This window comes from Carassius gibelio, chromosome A8, assembly GCF_023724105.1.
Source record: "Carassius gibelio isolate Cgi1373 ecotype wild population from Czech Republic chromosome A8, carGib1.2-hapl.c, whole genome shotgun sequence".
Lineage (NCBI taxonomy): Eukaryota > Metazoa > Chordata > Actinopteri > Cypriniformes > Cyprinidae > Carassius > Carassius gibelio.
Window position 1 is genome coordinate 16541583 of NC_068378.1, and position 17212 is coordinate 16558794.

At 36.8% G+C, this 17212-nt stretch overlaps 3 protein-coding genes across 7 annotated transcripts; 1 reads left to right on the forward strand and 2 right to left on the reverse strand.

Annotated features, from left to right (window-relative positions):
- Positions 1-12: 12 nt before the first annotated feature.
- LOC128018634 (dentin sialophosphoprotein) lies at positions 13-4565 on the reverse strand. 3 transcript variants are annotated; one of them, XM_052604258.1, is made up of 8 exons: positions 4400-4565; positions 2390-4006; positions 2196-2262; positions 1699-2063; positions 992-1067; positions 860-914; positions 654-773; positions 13-510 (listed from the first exon to the last, which is right to left on the reverse strand). In XM_052604258.1, the coding sequence occupies exons 1-8, from the start codon at positions 4440-4442 to the stop codon at positions 409-411; spliced, it is 2445 nt and encodes an 814-aa protein (XP_052460218.1). In that variant the 5' UTR covers positions 4443-4565; the 3' UTR covers positions 13-408. The 3 variants fall into 3 exon arrangements, with proteins under 3 accessions (XP_052460218.1, XP_052460220.1, XP_052460217.1); XM_052604260.1 differs by having other exon boundaries at positions 992-1064; positions 1699-2066; XM_052604257.1 differs by having other exon boundaries at positions 1699-2066.
- A 2188-nt stretch (positions 4566-6753) lies between these two features.
- Positions 6754-13408, reverse strand: LOC128018636 (TRAF3-interacting JNK-activating modulator). Of its 3 annotated transcripts, none has more exons than XM_052604265.1 (15): positions 13242-13408; positions 12782-12859; positions 12045-12516; positions 11569-11677; positions 11236-11305; positions 11105-11132; positions 10978-11007; positions 10785-10880; positions 9921-9992; positions 9539-9676; positions 9262-9399; positions 8924-9059; positions 8678-8817; positions 7533-7652; positions 6754-7357 (listed from the first exon to the last, which is right to left on the reverse strand). In XM_052604265.1, exons 3-15 carry the CDS (start codon positions 12414-12416, stop codon positions 7172-7174), a joined length of 1635 nt encoding a protein of 544 aa, XP_052460225.1. In that variant the 5' UTR covers positions 12417-12516; positions 12782-12859; positions 13242-13408; the 3' UTR covers positions 6754-7171. The 3 variants fall into 3 exon arrangements, with proteins under 3 accessions (XP_052460225.1, XP_052460223.1, XP_052460224.1); XM_052604263.1 differs by having other exon boundaries at positions 9539-9679; XM_052604264.1 differs by lacking the exon at positions 12782-12859 and having other exon boundaries at positions 9539-9679; positions 13242-13391.
- Positions 13409-13985: 577 nt separating this feature from the next.
- LOC128018638 (ATP synthase F(0) complex subunit B1, mitochondrial-like) lies at positions 13986-16888 on the forward strand. Its single transcript, XM_052604269.1, has 7 exons — positions 13986-14174; positions 14853-14889; positions 15018-15163; positions 15330-15493; positions 15676-15801; positions 15985-16164; positions 16690-16888. Exons 1-7 carry the CDS (start codon positions 14147-14149, stop codon positions 16765-16767), a joined length of 759 nt encoding a protein of 252 aa, XP_052460229.1. The 5' UTR covers positions 13986-14146; the 3' UTR covers positions 16768-16888.
- The last annotated feature ends 324 nt before the right edge of the window (positions 16889-17212 follow it).

Sequence of the window (17212 nt, forward strand, 5' to 3'; positions counted from 1 at the left end):
TAAAAGAACTGAAAAGGTATCAAAAGGATTTATTTGTTTTGTTTTTAGGTCAGTTTTACTCTGAAAGCACTTGTTTGTGCCCAGAGACCACATACATCTGTATCACTTTTCCAAGTAAAAGGAGGAAGATTCATCTATCTAGATTTGCTTTACATAAGAAAACAGGGATAACCATCATGTTAAAAGACAAACATTTTTCAAAGCTGTATTTCAAAGCGCTGTTTAAACATTACAATATTAGGTTGCATTCTGTAAGGAAATAAAGTTGGTCTTATCTCAATCTGCTGGTTTGTCTGTTGCATGAGATTTTGCATGGCCTTGTGCAATGGTTTCTCTATCATACTCGCAGAGACCTTGATATTTATTTTGGGTTTTGAATCATGTTGAATATCCAAGATCCATGTGAATTCAGTAGATCCAGTCTAGGGTGTCTGTGGCCCACCAGTAAGACAGCACACCCACCGCCGTCACTAGACTCCCTGCTAACACTGACTGCAGCAGGACAAGACACTACAGAGAGATCAGAACACAGTCTGAACTGTTAGGTTAGGTCATTGACTTTATTTTTAAGGACTTTAATGCTGTTGTGCTTGAGGCTGATACATTAACTTGAATGGTATTTTTTTTTTAATTTTGAGCCAATTAATATTTACCTTATTTCTTTTGGGGTATTCCTTCAGTTTCTTGTCTGCCTTTTGTAACCCCTTTGGTAAGACTTTGTACCTTCCTGTGTACAATCGTCTCTCATCTGCTTCATCAGAATCACTTTGGTCCTGAAACATGTGGATAGCAGTTTTACAATGATCGGTTCCTATTATTTGATCATTTTGTTGTATCCTTGATGATCTGATGTTCTCACCTCAGTCTTCAGGATGCTGGCAGTGTCATCCTCTGTGTTTGATTCCTGTTCACTGCTGCAGGACAAAATAAAATGCAAACTTTCACATCTGTAATATGAATCATATTTGAAGCTGAATGAAATCCTTCTTACCTATCATTATCCTCATCATTTTGAGAAGGTTGTTGGTGAAACCTTAACATAACTTTGTGGGTTCCGTCTGTTACTGCTGAGAGAAATGTTCAAGTATATTTACTCATTTAGCAGGCATTGTTAATACATGATCTTGATACTAACGTCATGCCCTAACATTTTAGCTACAGAAACTATTTTCCCAGCAATACACTGGCATTTAAAATTTTTTATAGGGAAATGAAAGTGTGTGTATGACAGTATGTATACACATACTGTCATACACACACTTTCATTTCCCTATAAAAAATGTTAAATGCCAGTGTATTGCTGGGAAAATAGTTTCTGTAGCTAAAATGTTATATATACAGTATATATATATATATACTGTTATATATATATACTATATACCGGTCATGCCCCTTAATGTTTTTTTTTATCGCAGCCGTGTGTTAAACTGCTTTAAATAACTTTTTTTCCACATCAATGTGTACTCCATACACCATAATGACAAAGCAAAAAACTGAAAATTTAAATAAGTACATTGCATAAGTATTCATCCCCTTACTTAGTTGAAGCACCTTTATAAATGTATATGCTTTCTTTTTTGAATCAATTTAATGCATCCTTGCTGAATAAAATATATTTTTTTCTTTAAAAAGCAAAAAAAAAAAAAAAAACGACCCAAACTATTGAACAGCAGTGTAATTGAACATTTCAGCACTTACCCTCACTTTGCTCCTCTTTAAAAGACTCTCCATAATATCTGTTACATGCTTCAATTCTTGCTTGTTCCTGCCCCATATCCCTCTCTATTTCAATTTTCAGCTTCTCCAAGAAATCATCATCGTCATCACAGATCACCTTACTTGACTTCATTTGAAAGAACTCTTCTTCTGCATTAATATCACAGTCATAATCATCAAGCTTCATGTTGTCCTCATCCATCAGAAAGGTGCTGATGTTTTCTCTGCCGTCTGAATCCTCTGAGGGTTCACGGCTGTCTTCTCCATTGCTTTGGTCTTGTCTGAATGAACTGGACTCTGGAGGATGCGACTCACTAATGCAACATTTTGTTCTCAGTTCCTCTTCACTGCTGTGTGGAAAATCACATACAAATCAAATTTATGAGCTTGTATGTTGCTCTAAAGTATAAAATATATACATTATGTAACACAAAACACTTTTTTGCTTTTGGAGTGTAATGTGTAGAAATCCGTCTTACCTGTAACTATCCTCCTCATACTGAGAGGATTCTGGCTCCAAACAAAATGTCACTTTATGGCTTCTCGCTGTTGTTGTTGGGAAAGAATTGACCAAATTTTAAAACTGTCCTAATAAAAAATGTGATACAATTATTATTATTATTATTATTATTTGTATTAGGATGTTAAGATCACAAATCAGCATTTACTGTACCCTTGTTTTCCTCTCCTTCGACAGGCTCGTAATATCTGTTAAATGCTTCAATTCTTGCCTTTTCTTTCTCCCAGTCCCTCTCGGCCTCCTCTCCATCATCCTCCAGCTCTTCCAGGAAATTGTCCTCTTCATCACAGATCACCTCTTCTTCATTAATGTCCCAGTCATATTCATCAAGCTTCAAGTTGTCCTGGGACCAAAACATCCCAGGTAACAACGTGTTGATATTTTCTCCAATGTCTAAAACTTCTGAATGTTCTCTGTTACGTTCTTGGTTGTTCTGGTCTGTTTTCACTGAAACAGACTCTGATGGATGTGACTCACCCACACTTATGTTTTCAGACAAATCAGTTTCAGTAGAACATTTCATTACACTTCCATGAGATTTTGGAATGCTTGATAAACCTTCTACACAACACATCTCTGGTTTCTGACTATCTTCGACCACCCCATCCACTACTTCATGCTCAATACTGTTCCAGTCTGTAGCAAAGTCCTTCGTGAAGGAGTGCTCTTGTTTCTGGAGAGGTGTGTTTTTGTCCTCTGAGACTGTATGTGAAATTAATTCAGGTATATCTTCTTGGTTTTTGCTGTAGTCACCATCACTGCTGAAATCACTATCATAGTCGGGCTGTTCATTCATGTAGCATTCACTGGAATTGGATCGGAAATTCTTAGAGAATCCAAAATCAGAACTTTCCCCGATGTTTGAAATCTCACGGTGATACCCAGCATCCAGAGGTTCTTCTAGGTTCTCCGTCTCATAGGAACAACCTATGCCTACAGCTTGCACCTCAGCTAGATTGCTGTCTGTGCGATTGGGTTGTCCAACCTCTTGACCTTCACTGCTGTCCCCACTGTCACTTTGAGACAGATCAGAGGGATACTCTGCTAAACCTTCTTCGTCTCTCTCATGATCCTCCTGATCTTCTTCTGTAAACTCGTTCATCTCATCCTCAAACTGGACCTCCGCTGATGCTACTTTCCAATCTTGCCGTGTTGACTGTATGGCACTAAAACGTTTGAGCTGCGTATCATCTTGTGAATTCTGAAGGACATGTTCCTCAGTGCTATCAGGCTCCATTCTTTCCTCTTTTGACGTTGAGCTTTCATTTTCAGATTCATCCAGCATCTGGTAGGACAGTAGATGAGATGTGGTCTCCTCCTGAGTCCTTGTGCTCATTGTTTCCAGACCATAAAGAGATCCTTCCTGAAGAACCATGTCCAGCACACTGACATCTTCAGCTTGTTCCTTGCTCATTTGATGGATATCTTCATGTATCTCAAATTCTTTCTCTCTGCACTCCTCTTCATGCAAGCTTAATAGCTGGTTTTGGGTTTGTGTCATATTTTCGACTGGTTCGTTGTCATCCCATGAACCACAAAGTGTAGATCCTGCCTTCATGCCTTGTGTATCTAAAGAGAAGTTCCTATTGTTCTCAAAACAGTGCTTAGTTTCCTCTTCCCTATTCGTCCACTCTGAATCGATGTCAGAATCAGATCCACTGGATTCTCTGAGATTGTCGTCTTCCTTCATGCCTGGCTTATTTTGAGGTGCATTAATGCTGTGAGCGGTTGCTGTGTCTTCATCAAAATTAAGATTCTCAAAGTTTGTTTCTGTTTTTTTTTTAATATATAAATAAAGGAGAAATACACGCATCAATACTAATTACACTGTAAGAAAAAGATCTGTAGAAAAATGGATCCTGGCAGAAAATTACCAGTACCTTTTCTGTTAAGTTTACAGACATTTCCCTCAACTTTAAAACAACTTTATGCAAATCGAAATATGGGTAAAACACCTGTGAAAAATCAATACAGAAAATTCCTTCATATTAATATTATACATTGGGCCATATTTTTATGGACTTTTCTAAGTGTGTGTTGTTAATTAGGTCACAATATTTATGGAATACCATGGTTTAGCAGTGAGATCATACAATATGCACAATTGACAAAAAAACATTTTCCTGCTTAATTAAAATAAAAAGTGTGATACAAAAATCTTACCTGGGAATGCATCCAGTAGAAAATCATCAATGTTTTGATCCATCTTGTTTTTGACACAACAGTAGGTGTAAAGTATTTAATTTCATCCCATACAGACAAAATCAGTTTCAAACATGACAGACACTCTGAATGTTTTACCACTTGACAAAATGAGAGAGTGTGTTGCGTACCGCTTCGTGTCATAGCTGTTTCCTGTTCAAACAGGGCCGTGACAACAAGAACATCAACACAAACAACACAGAACTTAACTTACAACAACATTTAATTAAAAAACAGCTACATGAACATGCAATTTAAATCAACATTGTAAAATATAAATATCAAAAGTTAACCTATCAAATATGTCAAGTTATGTTTGCTTGATTACTTAATTACATATTACTTGTGCGTGTCTGTGTGCGTGTTCGTGTCTGTGTGACATTTTCAAGGCTGTGGTTAGAGAAGCACAACCACATCATGTATTCTCTAAATTGATGCATCCTTTGCATGAGTTGCACAGAAATTTTATTCATAATGCTGCCGTCTTTTCATCAGACAATGTAAAATGCTTTTAAAATTAGCATGACACTCTGTGTCCATTCTGTAAGGTTTCTTTTTAGTGAACCACTGTAGTGCTGCGAGTTTTTGTCAATATTATATTGTGAATAATTTAGTTACAAGACAGAATGAAAGAACATAGGAGCATAGCTTCTACTCCCCTTGATCAAAACTGAGGAGAAAATGAGCCGATTTAAATGAGAACAGCCCCCTCCCTATCCTATACTGTGTATGTGTATATATATATATATATATATATATATATATATATATATATATATATATATATGAAAGCTTTGTGACTTTTAGTCCATGTCTGTTATACAATTTCATGAAATTGTGGACATTATATTTATTATTTAATCTTCACTATTAGCAACTTCAAATACAGAACACTGTAGCAGAGCACCAAGCCATAAATCAAAATTTATTTTAAAGATAATGTGCATATATAATATTAAAAATTAAATAAACATGTCTTAAATAATCTAGTAAACAACTTTTCCAGAAAAAGCCTAATAAAATATAAGATTAAAGCTTTTTTTCCCATTTTCTATTCCCATTTTCTTTCTGTGGTATTCAGAATATCTCTAAACATCATGTATGTGTTCTGCTGCTAGTGTTTCATTTCATGACAAAATGTACAGTTATTAGTACAATTATTACAGTATCAGGGCAATAATTATAAACTATTATTATTGATACTTTATATGTTATATTCACAGATATCTATTAGTTCACAGTTGATGGCGCAGTAGTGGTTTGCTTTCAAATCCACCTCTACAGGATAGTGGTCACTGACTTCCAAAGCCTAGGTGCAAAACAAAAAAGAAATAAAGAAATTAATCTTTCATTAATTTTTACTCCTTTTAAGAATTAACTTATGGATTGTTTTGCGATACTGTTTACTGTACCTCTTCCTCAGATAAACTGAATGAATTCTTTTCTGAAGTTGAATGGTTGAGCAGATTCCGGAACTATTCCAGAAATTAATTCCTTGCCATGAATGATAATCCCAAAAGTGGTTTTCACAAGGATTTTACTGTAAGACTATGGAACATGCCATTGTTAAACTGGTAACTGTAGTTTAGGCTGAGAATGCAGAGAGTGCAGCAGGAATGAGTCCTGAATAAGCAACTTCACTAGTAACACTTTTGAAACCTCTATGTGTTTATTATCACACTCTTGCAAACTACTCAAACTTGTGGATGATGGTGGTGGTGTTGACGTCATGTGACCATGGTGTAGTTCGTTTATAGCCTAACTTTAGCTTTTTACTTCTGGTGACTGTATTAAGGCCTTAAAAATTCATCAAAGTTGTGTTATTCATATCAGAGTTTATTTTCTGAAATAATCCTAAACTCAATGCAAAAATCCTATTGGCTTTTTGTCAAGAAAACTGGTGTCACACTGTTATATGCACTTCCAGTTTTACATCACATTCAAGCTGCAATTCATATAACAGTAAGGTTAAATGCATTTCCGCAAAAGCATATACTACTCACCCTTTATGACAGCTGTCAACTATTATCATGTTATAGAGCTGGAGGGAATGTTTTAATGGACTCTGATTATCTTTAGACAGGAGACCATTGTGAAAAGCAGTGTTAAAACACTCCGTATCAGATCTCCATTAATGTGTAGGTCACTCTGGAACGCTAAAAAGAGTGACCTATCATGACAATGTGCTTTTTCAGCCATTCAACACAACGATATTGTCCTTGTACTCAGTGAGTGCTAACTGAAAGACGTTTACATTACACTATCTGGAAATTACCTTTTGAAATCATTCAGTAAAAACAGAGATACAGTAAAAATACAAATGTTACATGTTTAATACTTATTGCAAATCTTAGTTACACAGTCAATTTATTCCAGGCTTGATCTGTTGAACTACCATCGTGTTTGGATTTTTAAATGTACCGTTTTCCAATAATGTACCGAATTCAAATAATCAGTTATAAACTGTACAGTTCAGATACAGATTTAGGTATTAACACTAGAAATTCATTTTATAACTTGACACTAGTTTTTACACATCCGTTTGGTCTGTTTTAGATACTTATACAAAGAACCATAAAACAAAACTGTAAACAAAACAAAACAGACATTACATGTGGCTAACTTTAAAAAACATTCTGGTATAAAAATCTATTGGAAATGTGAAATAAAAAATAAATATAAACAAAAAAAAGACAATCTCTAGAAGCTTCTTGGCTTTGCGTTTTGCTTTCATCACACAGGCCTAAAGCAGGCTCCATGCTGGATGAGGTAGTCCTCCATCCGCTGTTCCAGGACAGAGTAAAACTGGCGGAGCTGCTCTCTGGCAGGTGGATGATGAAACCACAGGGCTGCCACCAACACGACCATCAGAAGCAGTAAAAACAGAACTATACAGAGCCAGGACCCACAATATCCACTCTGTGCATGGAGATAAAGGTGGGAAATGATTTATGGTGTAAATGTGCAAAAAAGCCAAAATAAAGTGTTGATAAAAATATATTTATCTGAGTGCATGCAAATTCCAAATGATAAGAAAATCAGGTTGAAACTGGACCTATAGTCGCACATGGATGTTATTTTGGTAGAATCTCACCCTGCTGTTGTTCTTGCGTTCCTTCAGTATGTTCAGTTCTTCTCTACATTGGGTCATTCGGGACTGATAGCTGTAACACTCTTGCTCCAGGGCCTCAAGATCCCCCTGCAGCTCCATGCACTGCCATAGCAACCGGGTAACCAAAACAACACTATATGTTAAACTATGTCCTATGTTCATGTATAGAAAAGGTTTTCTCAAAGAAGTACTATTTATAACTGAATAATTGTTTTGTTGTTTTAACTTTTTATTTGATCGCCCCCATAAAATAGTGACAAGCCAAGTATGATCACCTTTGTTAGAAATTCACAGCTAACTTACAGCTTATAAGATTGTCATTTTCGTATATTAAATACATTATAAAGATCCTTGTCTTGCATATAAGTTCAATTGTAGTTCATTAAGAACAAAAATGTATAATGCATATTTCAGACTTATTAGTAATTGATTACATTTAAGGCAAGACACCATTAGTGAATATGTAAAAAAAGAGGAAAGAAATAAATATGCGATATCAGCAGACTTCCCTTTTCCATTTTATTACAGTCATTACAGTACATTAGGGTAAATGTTTTGTATTACAAGTTTTCTGAAATATTGTTTAATTGCAAATGAGTCATATATATATATATATATATATTATCATACATTTCCAAAACAAAAATCAGAAAACTGGAAAAATCTACTTTTAAAATGTTTTTACTTTATTGATATATAAGGTTTTTATATGTTTGTTTGTTAATTTAACAAAAGAAATGTTGGATATCTCCTTTTATCATTCCTTTCATTTTTTAAAATTCATATTTCTAGGAATAAAATATAATATAGCCTAAATCAGGCAAAGGATTTATGAACAAACCCTCTATTAAAACCTTCAGAATACAGATAAGAGCAAAAATGGTAAGTTTTCTTTATGCAAAAATGCCTATAAATATATGTATTGTAATATTGAAAGATGAAAATAGTTAAAAGGTAATCAAATAAACATATATGACTTGCATGTGTATTTCGATCCACTACTGTGAAATGGAAGCAAAATAGCTCAAAATCACAAAATTGACCAGTACAAGAAAAAAAAAACAGTGGTTTTGTCTGTAGTGTCTTGCCTTAATTTAATTTGAGTGATATCTCTGGCAGCTCTTTACCTTTTTCTCTTTCATTTTGAGTCTGTGTTCAGTCTCGCTCAGTTGTCTGGCTATGCTGTTATCTGTCATCAGGAGCTGGTCAGGGGCTAAAGCATCTTCATGTATTTCTGTGATACTGTTCCACCGATCATAGTTGTGTCCTGCGAGTGTGTGAAAGAAAGAGACACAGATGAAACAAGAAATAACAGTATTAGTATTTTCCATAAATTCTGAATGAATTTGAAGTGAAAGTCAATTTTCCAGCACCTGTGAGTTCCTGTAGATGTTCTCTCAGGTTGAGGTTCTCCTCCTCCAGCTCTGAGATGAAGGAATGAAGCTCCGCTCTCTCCAGTAGCAGAGATTCACTCTGTTTCTTCAGCATCTCCTCCTGTTCCACAGAACGCTGCACAAACATATACACAGTTACACAACATACATGCTTGTTGGTTTGTTTTTCCCCCATACTGTACATTTCAGTGCAGTTATGATAGGGTGTACAGAAAGTAGGGTCCTGTGGTTTGTCATCTTTTGCAAAAATCTGTGATGTGTCACTCAAGTCCTTTGATTCTTTCATGATGGTTTCTGTTACAGTGGCTTTGGTGTACCTCCAAGTGACCTTGCAGCTGTAACATCTGATCGGTGCATTCATCCTGCCTCTTCTTCGCCTGACTCGAACCCACTTTCAGCTCCTCACACAGCCTCTGCCACCGCTCAGACTCTGCCTGCGCTGTCTGCAGAGCCCCCTGGTGGAAGGGAAGAGTGGGAATGAAAACTGGCTTCTTGGAACATGATTCGCAAGTATACAGAAGCAGGTAATGTTGGGGATTTTGTGTTATATTTTTGATTTGTTTTTAAGACCGACCTCTACATTTGGTGTCTTACCTGAAGGTACTCCGTTTTACTCTGAGCTTCTGCCTTCTCATTCTCTGCCCTCTGAATAGCCTTAAGAGCCTTCTGTTCATACTCCTCCCTCTGTTTTTCAATCTTTAGCAGCACTTTTTTCATTCCATCCTGAGGAGCCTTCCGAAAAAGACAAATTGCAACCTTTACCTTTACCTTTCTATTTTAAAACAAGCCTCTCAAACTCTCTGATCTGTACTTATCAAGGGCCAAGTTGAATCAATAGCATACTGTTTTACAACTTTTACAACAATTAACCATTTTAAATATTTAATTATTCACAAATATTTGAAGTAACTAAGTTTGTAAGTCAGCTGAATTGAATGCACTATAGCTTGCAAAGATACAGTGTTGCAAGTCTTACCTTGATGCAAACCTGCAGCTGAGCTTCCAGGGCTTTGATCTTACTCTTTAGCAAGTCCTCATCACAGCGTGTCTGTGGGAGGAAAGGAAATGTGTCTTTGTGTGTGTGTGTGTGTCAGTGAGAGAGCAAGAGTTTTCAGTTTCTGTACATACACTACATCCTGTCTTAAAACTGCTTCCTTGGCATTTTGTTACAAGTAAACATCCTTCATTATTAATAATTCTTGACTGATTGCTACAGTCTACTGGCCCTTGAGAAACATATAGAAGTTGTCATGAGCCCAAAATAGAAAAGTTTGAATGAGGGACGAGTTTGAAGCACTGCAAAAGCGCAAACAAACACCTCTCTGATGCCTGCCTACACTGCTCTCCATTTTGTGTGTGTGAGCTAGAAAAGGAACCGTTCTTGGTATTTTTTTTTTTCTTTTCTGAACGAGCCATAAGGAGCCGGATGCTGTCGGCCACAAAACCATCCCTCCAGCCTCTCTCTGTGTTACTGCTGTGACCAAACCAAGAAAATCAACAAATGATGAAGCCAGTATTACGCAGAATGACAGCATAGCTAATGGATGAGTAATGACCATTAATTTCAAAATGTATTTGTATTTGGTTTGTTTCATTTTGCTTTAATAACCACAGCTCTTAAGCTGTATGGACTCCACAAAACCTGATAATCATGTTCTTCAAAAGATTTCAGAATGATCCAAAGATCATCTTGTGCTTCAAAGGAAGCAAGAACATCTGGCAGTCTGTATGAAGGAGTTCACACGGTCAGTGTGTTTGATTCGACCTCATAATGTACAGGTGCTTGTGTGCCTCAGAATAATGCTGCTTCAGCAGGAAGTACAGTAGTTTACTAATGTACCTTCCACAGGAGCTCTGTAGAGTGCAGTAATGCGACGGCACTTTTCTGGAGGTTGGAGAGCTTCTTTTTAAGAGCCTCTTCTCTTTGTAAGGCCTCCTGCATAGAGATGTCACATTTCATAATATCAGAAACATATTAAAGACAGTCAGAAAGAACTGGTGTTTTTAAATATGAATGTTATGGGCTGTCATACTTCTAAATAGTCAGCCAACTGGTGTACATCCTAAAAAAACAAAAAAACAAATTATGAAACAAAATGAACATTTAACTATTTGAGAATAGTAAATTGTTTGTTTTTAAACAAGCATTCTATTCCTTACAGCTTCTTTGACGGTAACAAATCCAGACCTGAAGGAAGAGAGTTCATAATGCTGCATTAATATTTACAAAACAGGTGCATTATGATTAAGTTTTTACTTTTAAAATACACAGTAAATGTAATTTGACTCACTCAGTCTGAATGCTGGCTGTTTGCAATGTCTTCTGGGTGTTTGAGAGCTGAGTGATGTCTTTCAGCAGAACTGTATGAATTATAAACACAAAATAATCATTGTAATATTACTAATATAATAATATTTTGCAATTTGTCACATCCTGCCACATATAACAAAACACTGAAAAATAGTTTTTTTCCCCCAACATCATGCAGTGCATAACACCAGTATGTTTTTACATTTGAATCTTACTATTACTCATCTGATCTTAAGTATTCATGTCTTAATTTAAAGCAGTGTTCGACATGACCTAGTTGGAGTTATGGTTATTCATTAGAAAATCCACTAACCTCGCTCCTTTTTAATTTTCCCATGAAGCCGGACAGATTTGAGTACTGGTACTTTCCATTCGTCTGATTTCAGGTCATGTTCATCATTCACTGGATCCATGGAGACTGTCTTTATAATTTGTACATTTGATTTCAGTGTTATTATAGATGATCAGTGTTATCATATAGCAGGTTCTGGAGGGCCGGTGTCCTGCAGAGTTTAGCTCCAACCCTAATCAAACAGACCAAAACCAGATATTTAACGTCTTAGGTATACTTGAAACCTCCAGGGAAGTGTATTGAGCCAAGTTGGAGCTAAACTCTGCAGGACAACGAACAGCCTTTCAGGACAAACTTTGGTGACCCCTAATGTCATTAAAGATTATAAAACATTTTCTTGAATTTAATAAACTAATTTAAAATATGTAAGGAATATAGACCATAAAACTGGTGATTCATCAGTCACAGGACAAAGACCTGCTTAATAATCTCTCTACCTGCTTTGTAAAGTTAACAGCATCTCTCTGGAGCTTTATATTTCGTCTTGTTATCGAGGGCTGTCTGATTGGCGTTAAGGTTTGTGTCATGTGCTCTGGTGCATGCAGGGTTTCCCTTGAGTATCTGTGCCTTGGCACTGCAGATAACAGTGAGTATGTGCCATGGTCCACTGGTCTTCTTTTGAAGAACTCAAACTGTCTTTTGCGATGCATTTCGGTTTTAATCCACCTCGTGTCCAGATCTCTCGTGGGACTGCGACATGATGTTGTGTTATTGCGATGGCTGATTTCTCTGTGCTTCACGGCACGCTGCTCCACTTTATATTCATAATTTGCGGCAGGTGAACTTCTTTTGTCATGAGCATCCTCCATTCTGTCCCACTCTGAATGAGGTGAAAACCTTGTGGGATGTTTCAAGGCACTGGAATGTCACCTTACAATGTAAATGTGTGGTTCTTGAAGTGGCAATTTTCTGTAATTGAAAAACATTTTGTATATCCATCTTTTAGTGACACTATATCATTAGATCTCAGAAGTAGACCATCCAAAATAAGCAAATAACACAAAATGAGGATAATCAACAACAACTTTTGTAATATGACGAGCAAAAAAAAACTAAAACAAACCTACAGTTATGCTGGTCGCACTTGTTGTGTGTTCTCATTCTTTTCAGAGCTACAATAAAATCATGTTCATAGTGGCTATATATAAAACAGTAAATGCTTAATTAAACATACTGTAAGATGAAGTCCAGTCATGCACTTCTGCTGACATATTGTTTCAAAGCTTGTCATATTGTTTCGAGCTACATGCAGCTGAAAAAAAAAAACCGAACCCATCATTGTTTCATTAAAATTCACACGGTCTTCATATATATGCAGATATCTTAATAATGACTTAACATGAACAAGTATGAACAAGACATAATATGCAATATGCTCCCAATTTTAGGGACCACATTGCCTGAACATCTACATTACTTTACAACCATTTCCAATTAAAAATAAACTAATAAAACAGTTAAAAATACTACATTAAATACATTAATTCAAATGTCAAGATGTTTGAATCAAATATCAAGTTGCAGCTGAATAACAAGTCTGCAATCAGTTACACTATCATAAAAGCCAAATGCAGATCAGCTAGAATGAGTTTTAGCATATTTGTCTCTTTACAGCTTTTAATGAAAGTAGCTACCTGTTCTGAGATGAGTCCCAGGAGTTAAAATAATTGTGAAAGCCGAGTCTGCACACTTTGAAGCTTACATGGCACTTGAAAACTAGTTCATTCAACAAAGGGCGGTCTATTTCGTTTGCCTTGCTTGCTTAACAGGAAGTAAGATGAACCTCACAACTTGTATGAGTTCCTCTATCTCAGCAGCCATGCGTATTCAAACTGGTGCCACACACGGATGGGCCCTAAGATTAGGACTGGAGGGGTGGTTATATTGATTGTTTAAGTGTAGCAATAGTGGATGGGGAGGGACTGAAGAGAAAGAGAAAGACGACATAGAATAAACATTCCCTGCTATATCAAAGCAAGATTTTAAAATGCAAGCAGAAATTCAAGGTGGACTCGTGTTAGTGTTTATATGAAAATAAATTAATTTGAGCTGAAGAAATCAATGAAAATTAACAGTTAATTTAAGTTTGAAGTGAATGTAGAAACAGACTTTACAATAAATTAAGTTTAAAATATATTGCTTAGCTGTAAATCAGCTTATGTTTAGTGTATAGAGCCAACTGTACCTTTTAAACTTAGGCAATTCCCAAACAAGAATCAAAATGAACAGTGTTTATCTGTATTAAGACTTATTTAAATGCTTATTGATATCTATTATAATCATTAATATGTTTGAATATTTATGGTAGCAACAACTTGCAAGTGTAAACGTTTCCTTTATTGTTTTTATGGTGAACTGGCGCCACCTGCTTGCTCCCTTTCATAGTGCAGCAGGGTTTGCCGGATGTGACAGATCGCTGGTTTTTTGGAACATCTCGCGATACCTGAGGCGAGAGTTCCTCATCCTTGGTCCAGAAGGGCACAGAGAGCCCGGTACAGAGACTTTTCGTCCAGGGATCCTGATATTCACCCGTTAAAACATGTTATCGAGACTGGTGCTCGTTTCAGGTGGGCGATTTATCTAATGAAAGGCACCCTAACTCTTCTCGTTGATCGTGTGGATTATATAGGCGGTTTAATGAGAGAATGTGCAGTTGAAGGGTAAATTAGGCCGCACGTTGTGAATGGCCGCACAGGAACCTGCAGATAAACAACGTGTATATCTGTTCCAATTAATGTATGTTATAATTCAAATGTCGTATTAAATACAGTGAAGTACAGATTTATGCTCAGGGAACAGTTGCTCTATGAGAACAATCGTTGAGTTGTTGTGCTTTCTGTATGTCCTTGTATTGAATTGTTTAGCTGTTAGCTCAGAGCTAATGTACCTTTCAGACTTAACCATTTATATTAGCTGCGTAATAATTAATATTTTCTCATATAATAACATTTCCTGAATGTGCATTCTGGAGTGCAAATGTTGAAATTGTTTTTAATTTGCCTCATTTCCTAACCTGATTGTTGACAGCTTGTAACTTGTGTTGTGTATGCAAGGACGTGCTTTTTTGTTATATTTGCACGATGAACCAAAATCTTATTTCATAAATTATTTTTTATATAATAAAAAAGTTAATTTAAATTGTTTTTAAACTGTTGCACTTAATAAAACATGATTGCAAGTATTAATGAAAGGTGTTGAGATGTTTTCAGTCCTTTTCTAACTGCTCTGTTTTCTGTTTATTGTAGGTCATACCCTGAAAAACAGCGGGTCCTTTGGCGCTTGGTATGTAAAAACATTCATTCTTCTGGTCAGTGCTGTGTATATCAGTCTGGGGTTGAAGAGAACTGCAAAACAAATGACAATCAATGACATCCATAAACCTCTAATCCTGTGCTGCGTTTCCTCCTCAGCCTGGTTCAGGCCTCTCGTTCCTTTCATCAGTCCTCCCAGAGTCTTGCACCTGTACCCCCTCTCCCCGAGAAGGGAGGAAAGGTCCGTCATGGCATCTTCCCAGAGGAGCTTTTCACTCTGCTGTACCCCAAGACCGGTGTCACAGGTGCGATTCTCAGCTTTATTGCCTCCTTTCCAAGTGTTTCCCAGTTGTCCAGGTTCCTTTTTGTCTTTTAAATAAAATAAAAAAGTTCACTCTCAAAGTTCACTCGAGAGCCAGTCCGTTGATACACAGGTTTGTTTGTATCAACAGTGTTCTCTTCTGTTTGCAGGGCCTTATATGCTGGGCACTGGTCTGCTCCTCTACATGCTGTCTAAGGAAATCTACGTAATCAATCACGAGACATTTGCTGCTGCGTCAATCGGTGCAGTCGTCATTTACGGCGTCAAGAAGTTTGGGCCCAGTGTGGCCACCTTCGCTGATAAAATCAACGAGGTGCAGAAAGTGTTTTGTGTTCAACAGAAATGTCGCAAATGAAATTGTGCGGCAAAACACTGAAATTGCATTGTGACTGGAATAGTATCTGCTGATAAATATGATGATGTGAACAATTACCCAAATGACTGTAGCTACGGGATTTGTTTGACTTATATTTGGTTCTCTCTCTTCCTCTGCAGGATAAAGTGGCAAAGGCTCAGGAAGTGAAGGATCAGGCCATGGCTAGCCTAGCTCAAGGCATCGAGGATGAGAAGAAGGAGCAGTGGAGAGTAGAAGGAAGACACATGCTCTTTGATGCCAAGAGGGTGAGGACAGAATAGCCAAATAATGTGACATTTTTCCAGTGACCGATCATCTGCCTTCATTTACTATCCATAAACATCACAAATCCACACTTGTGTTTGCATTTAAATTTGGAATTATTTACAAATAACTTTTAGAATGGCACTAAGTAGTTTTGTGATGCTCCTCTTCCTATTTTCCATCAGAACAATGTGGCTATGCTGCTGGAGACCAATTACAGGGAGCGACTGCACATGGTGACCAATGAGGTGAAGAAGAGGCTGGACTACCAGGTGGAGCTTCAGAACCTGCACCGCCGCATGGAGCAGGAGCACATGGTGAACTGGGTCGAGCAGAGCGTCATCAAGAGCATCACTCCTCAGCAGGTACACGATTATGGTCACTCCATTGACATTCACTGTATTCATATTATACACAGGAAGACTAGTTCTTAAGACACAGCACAGCACAGCACAGCATTTTAGCTTGGTCTCTAGATGGAGTCTTTGTATTCAGTCCTTCAAGATTTTGAGAGATTCTTGGTGTCTTATCAAGGTCTAAACGTGTCAAATTAATGTTGTTCTTTAGCTAATTTAGGTTGCACTTTATTTTAAAGTGTCAGTAGCTGTGTAATTATGCAGTAACAGATTAATGATAACATACTACAGGGTTTGGTTTAGGGTTAGTTGATTGTAAATGATTCAACATTTACTGTTATTACTTCAGTACATGTAACATGGATAACATTGGCACGGTAAAACAGGGTTGCCCTAATTTAGACAAACTTTCACCCATTTATGGACCTGTACTACAAAATAATTGTTCTGATAATGGTATTACTGTTTTTGTTTTTTCTTTCTTTCTTTTTTTACTGTCATCTCTACAATCTCAATTTTGTTTGTGTCTTTCAGGAGAAGGAAAGCATCGCCAAGTGCATTGCCGATCTGAAGGTCCTGGCCAAAAACATTCAGGCTCGGGCTTCAGTATAGGTCTCTGTCGATGTCTAGTTTTCATTCTAAATGAACCCTTTCCTCATGAACATGCCAGTCTGGCAGTGTCGTCAAAAGTGTACATACCCGTATTAAATAAAAGATTTGGTTATTCACTTAATGCCTTTTCTGTTCTTTTTGTGTGAGGATTTGAAGAACTCCAGTTCTCCGTCTTGCAGTCCTGACATTAATAGTTTAAATGTTCTGTTGAGCTGTGAGGTGGCACTAGTAAGATCATTTATAATTAACAGATAAGACATGCCTTACACAATGCCTCTACAAACAAATTAATTATTTTATTAACTGTGCTCCAAGTACTTGTTTTTGTTTTGAACATTTAAAACGGTTGAAACGTATTCTCATTTGTCTTTTATATTAATTTATGGTAATATAGCAAGGTGTTTACTGTGATGTAGGTGTACAGTCACTGGGGTCATTGTGCGTC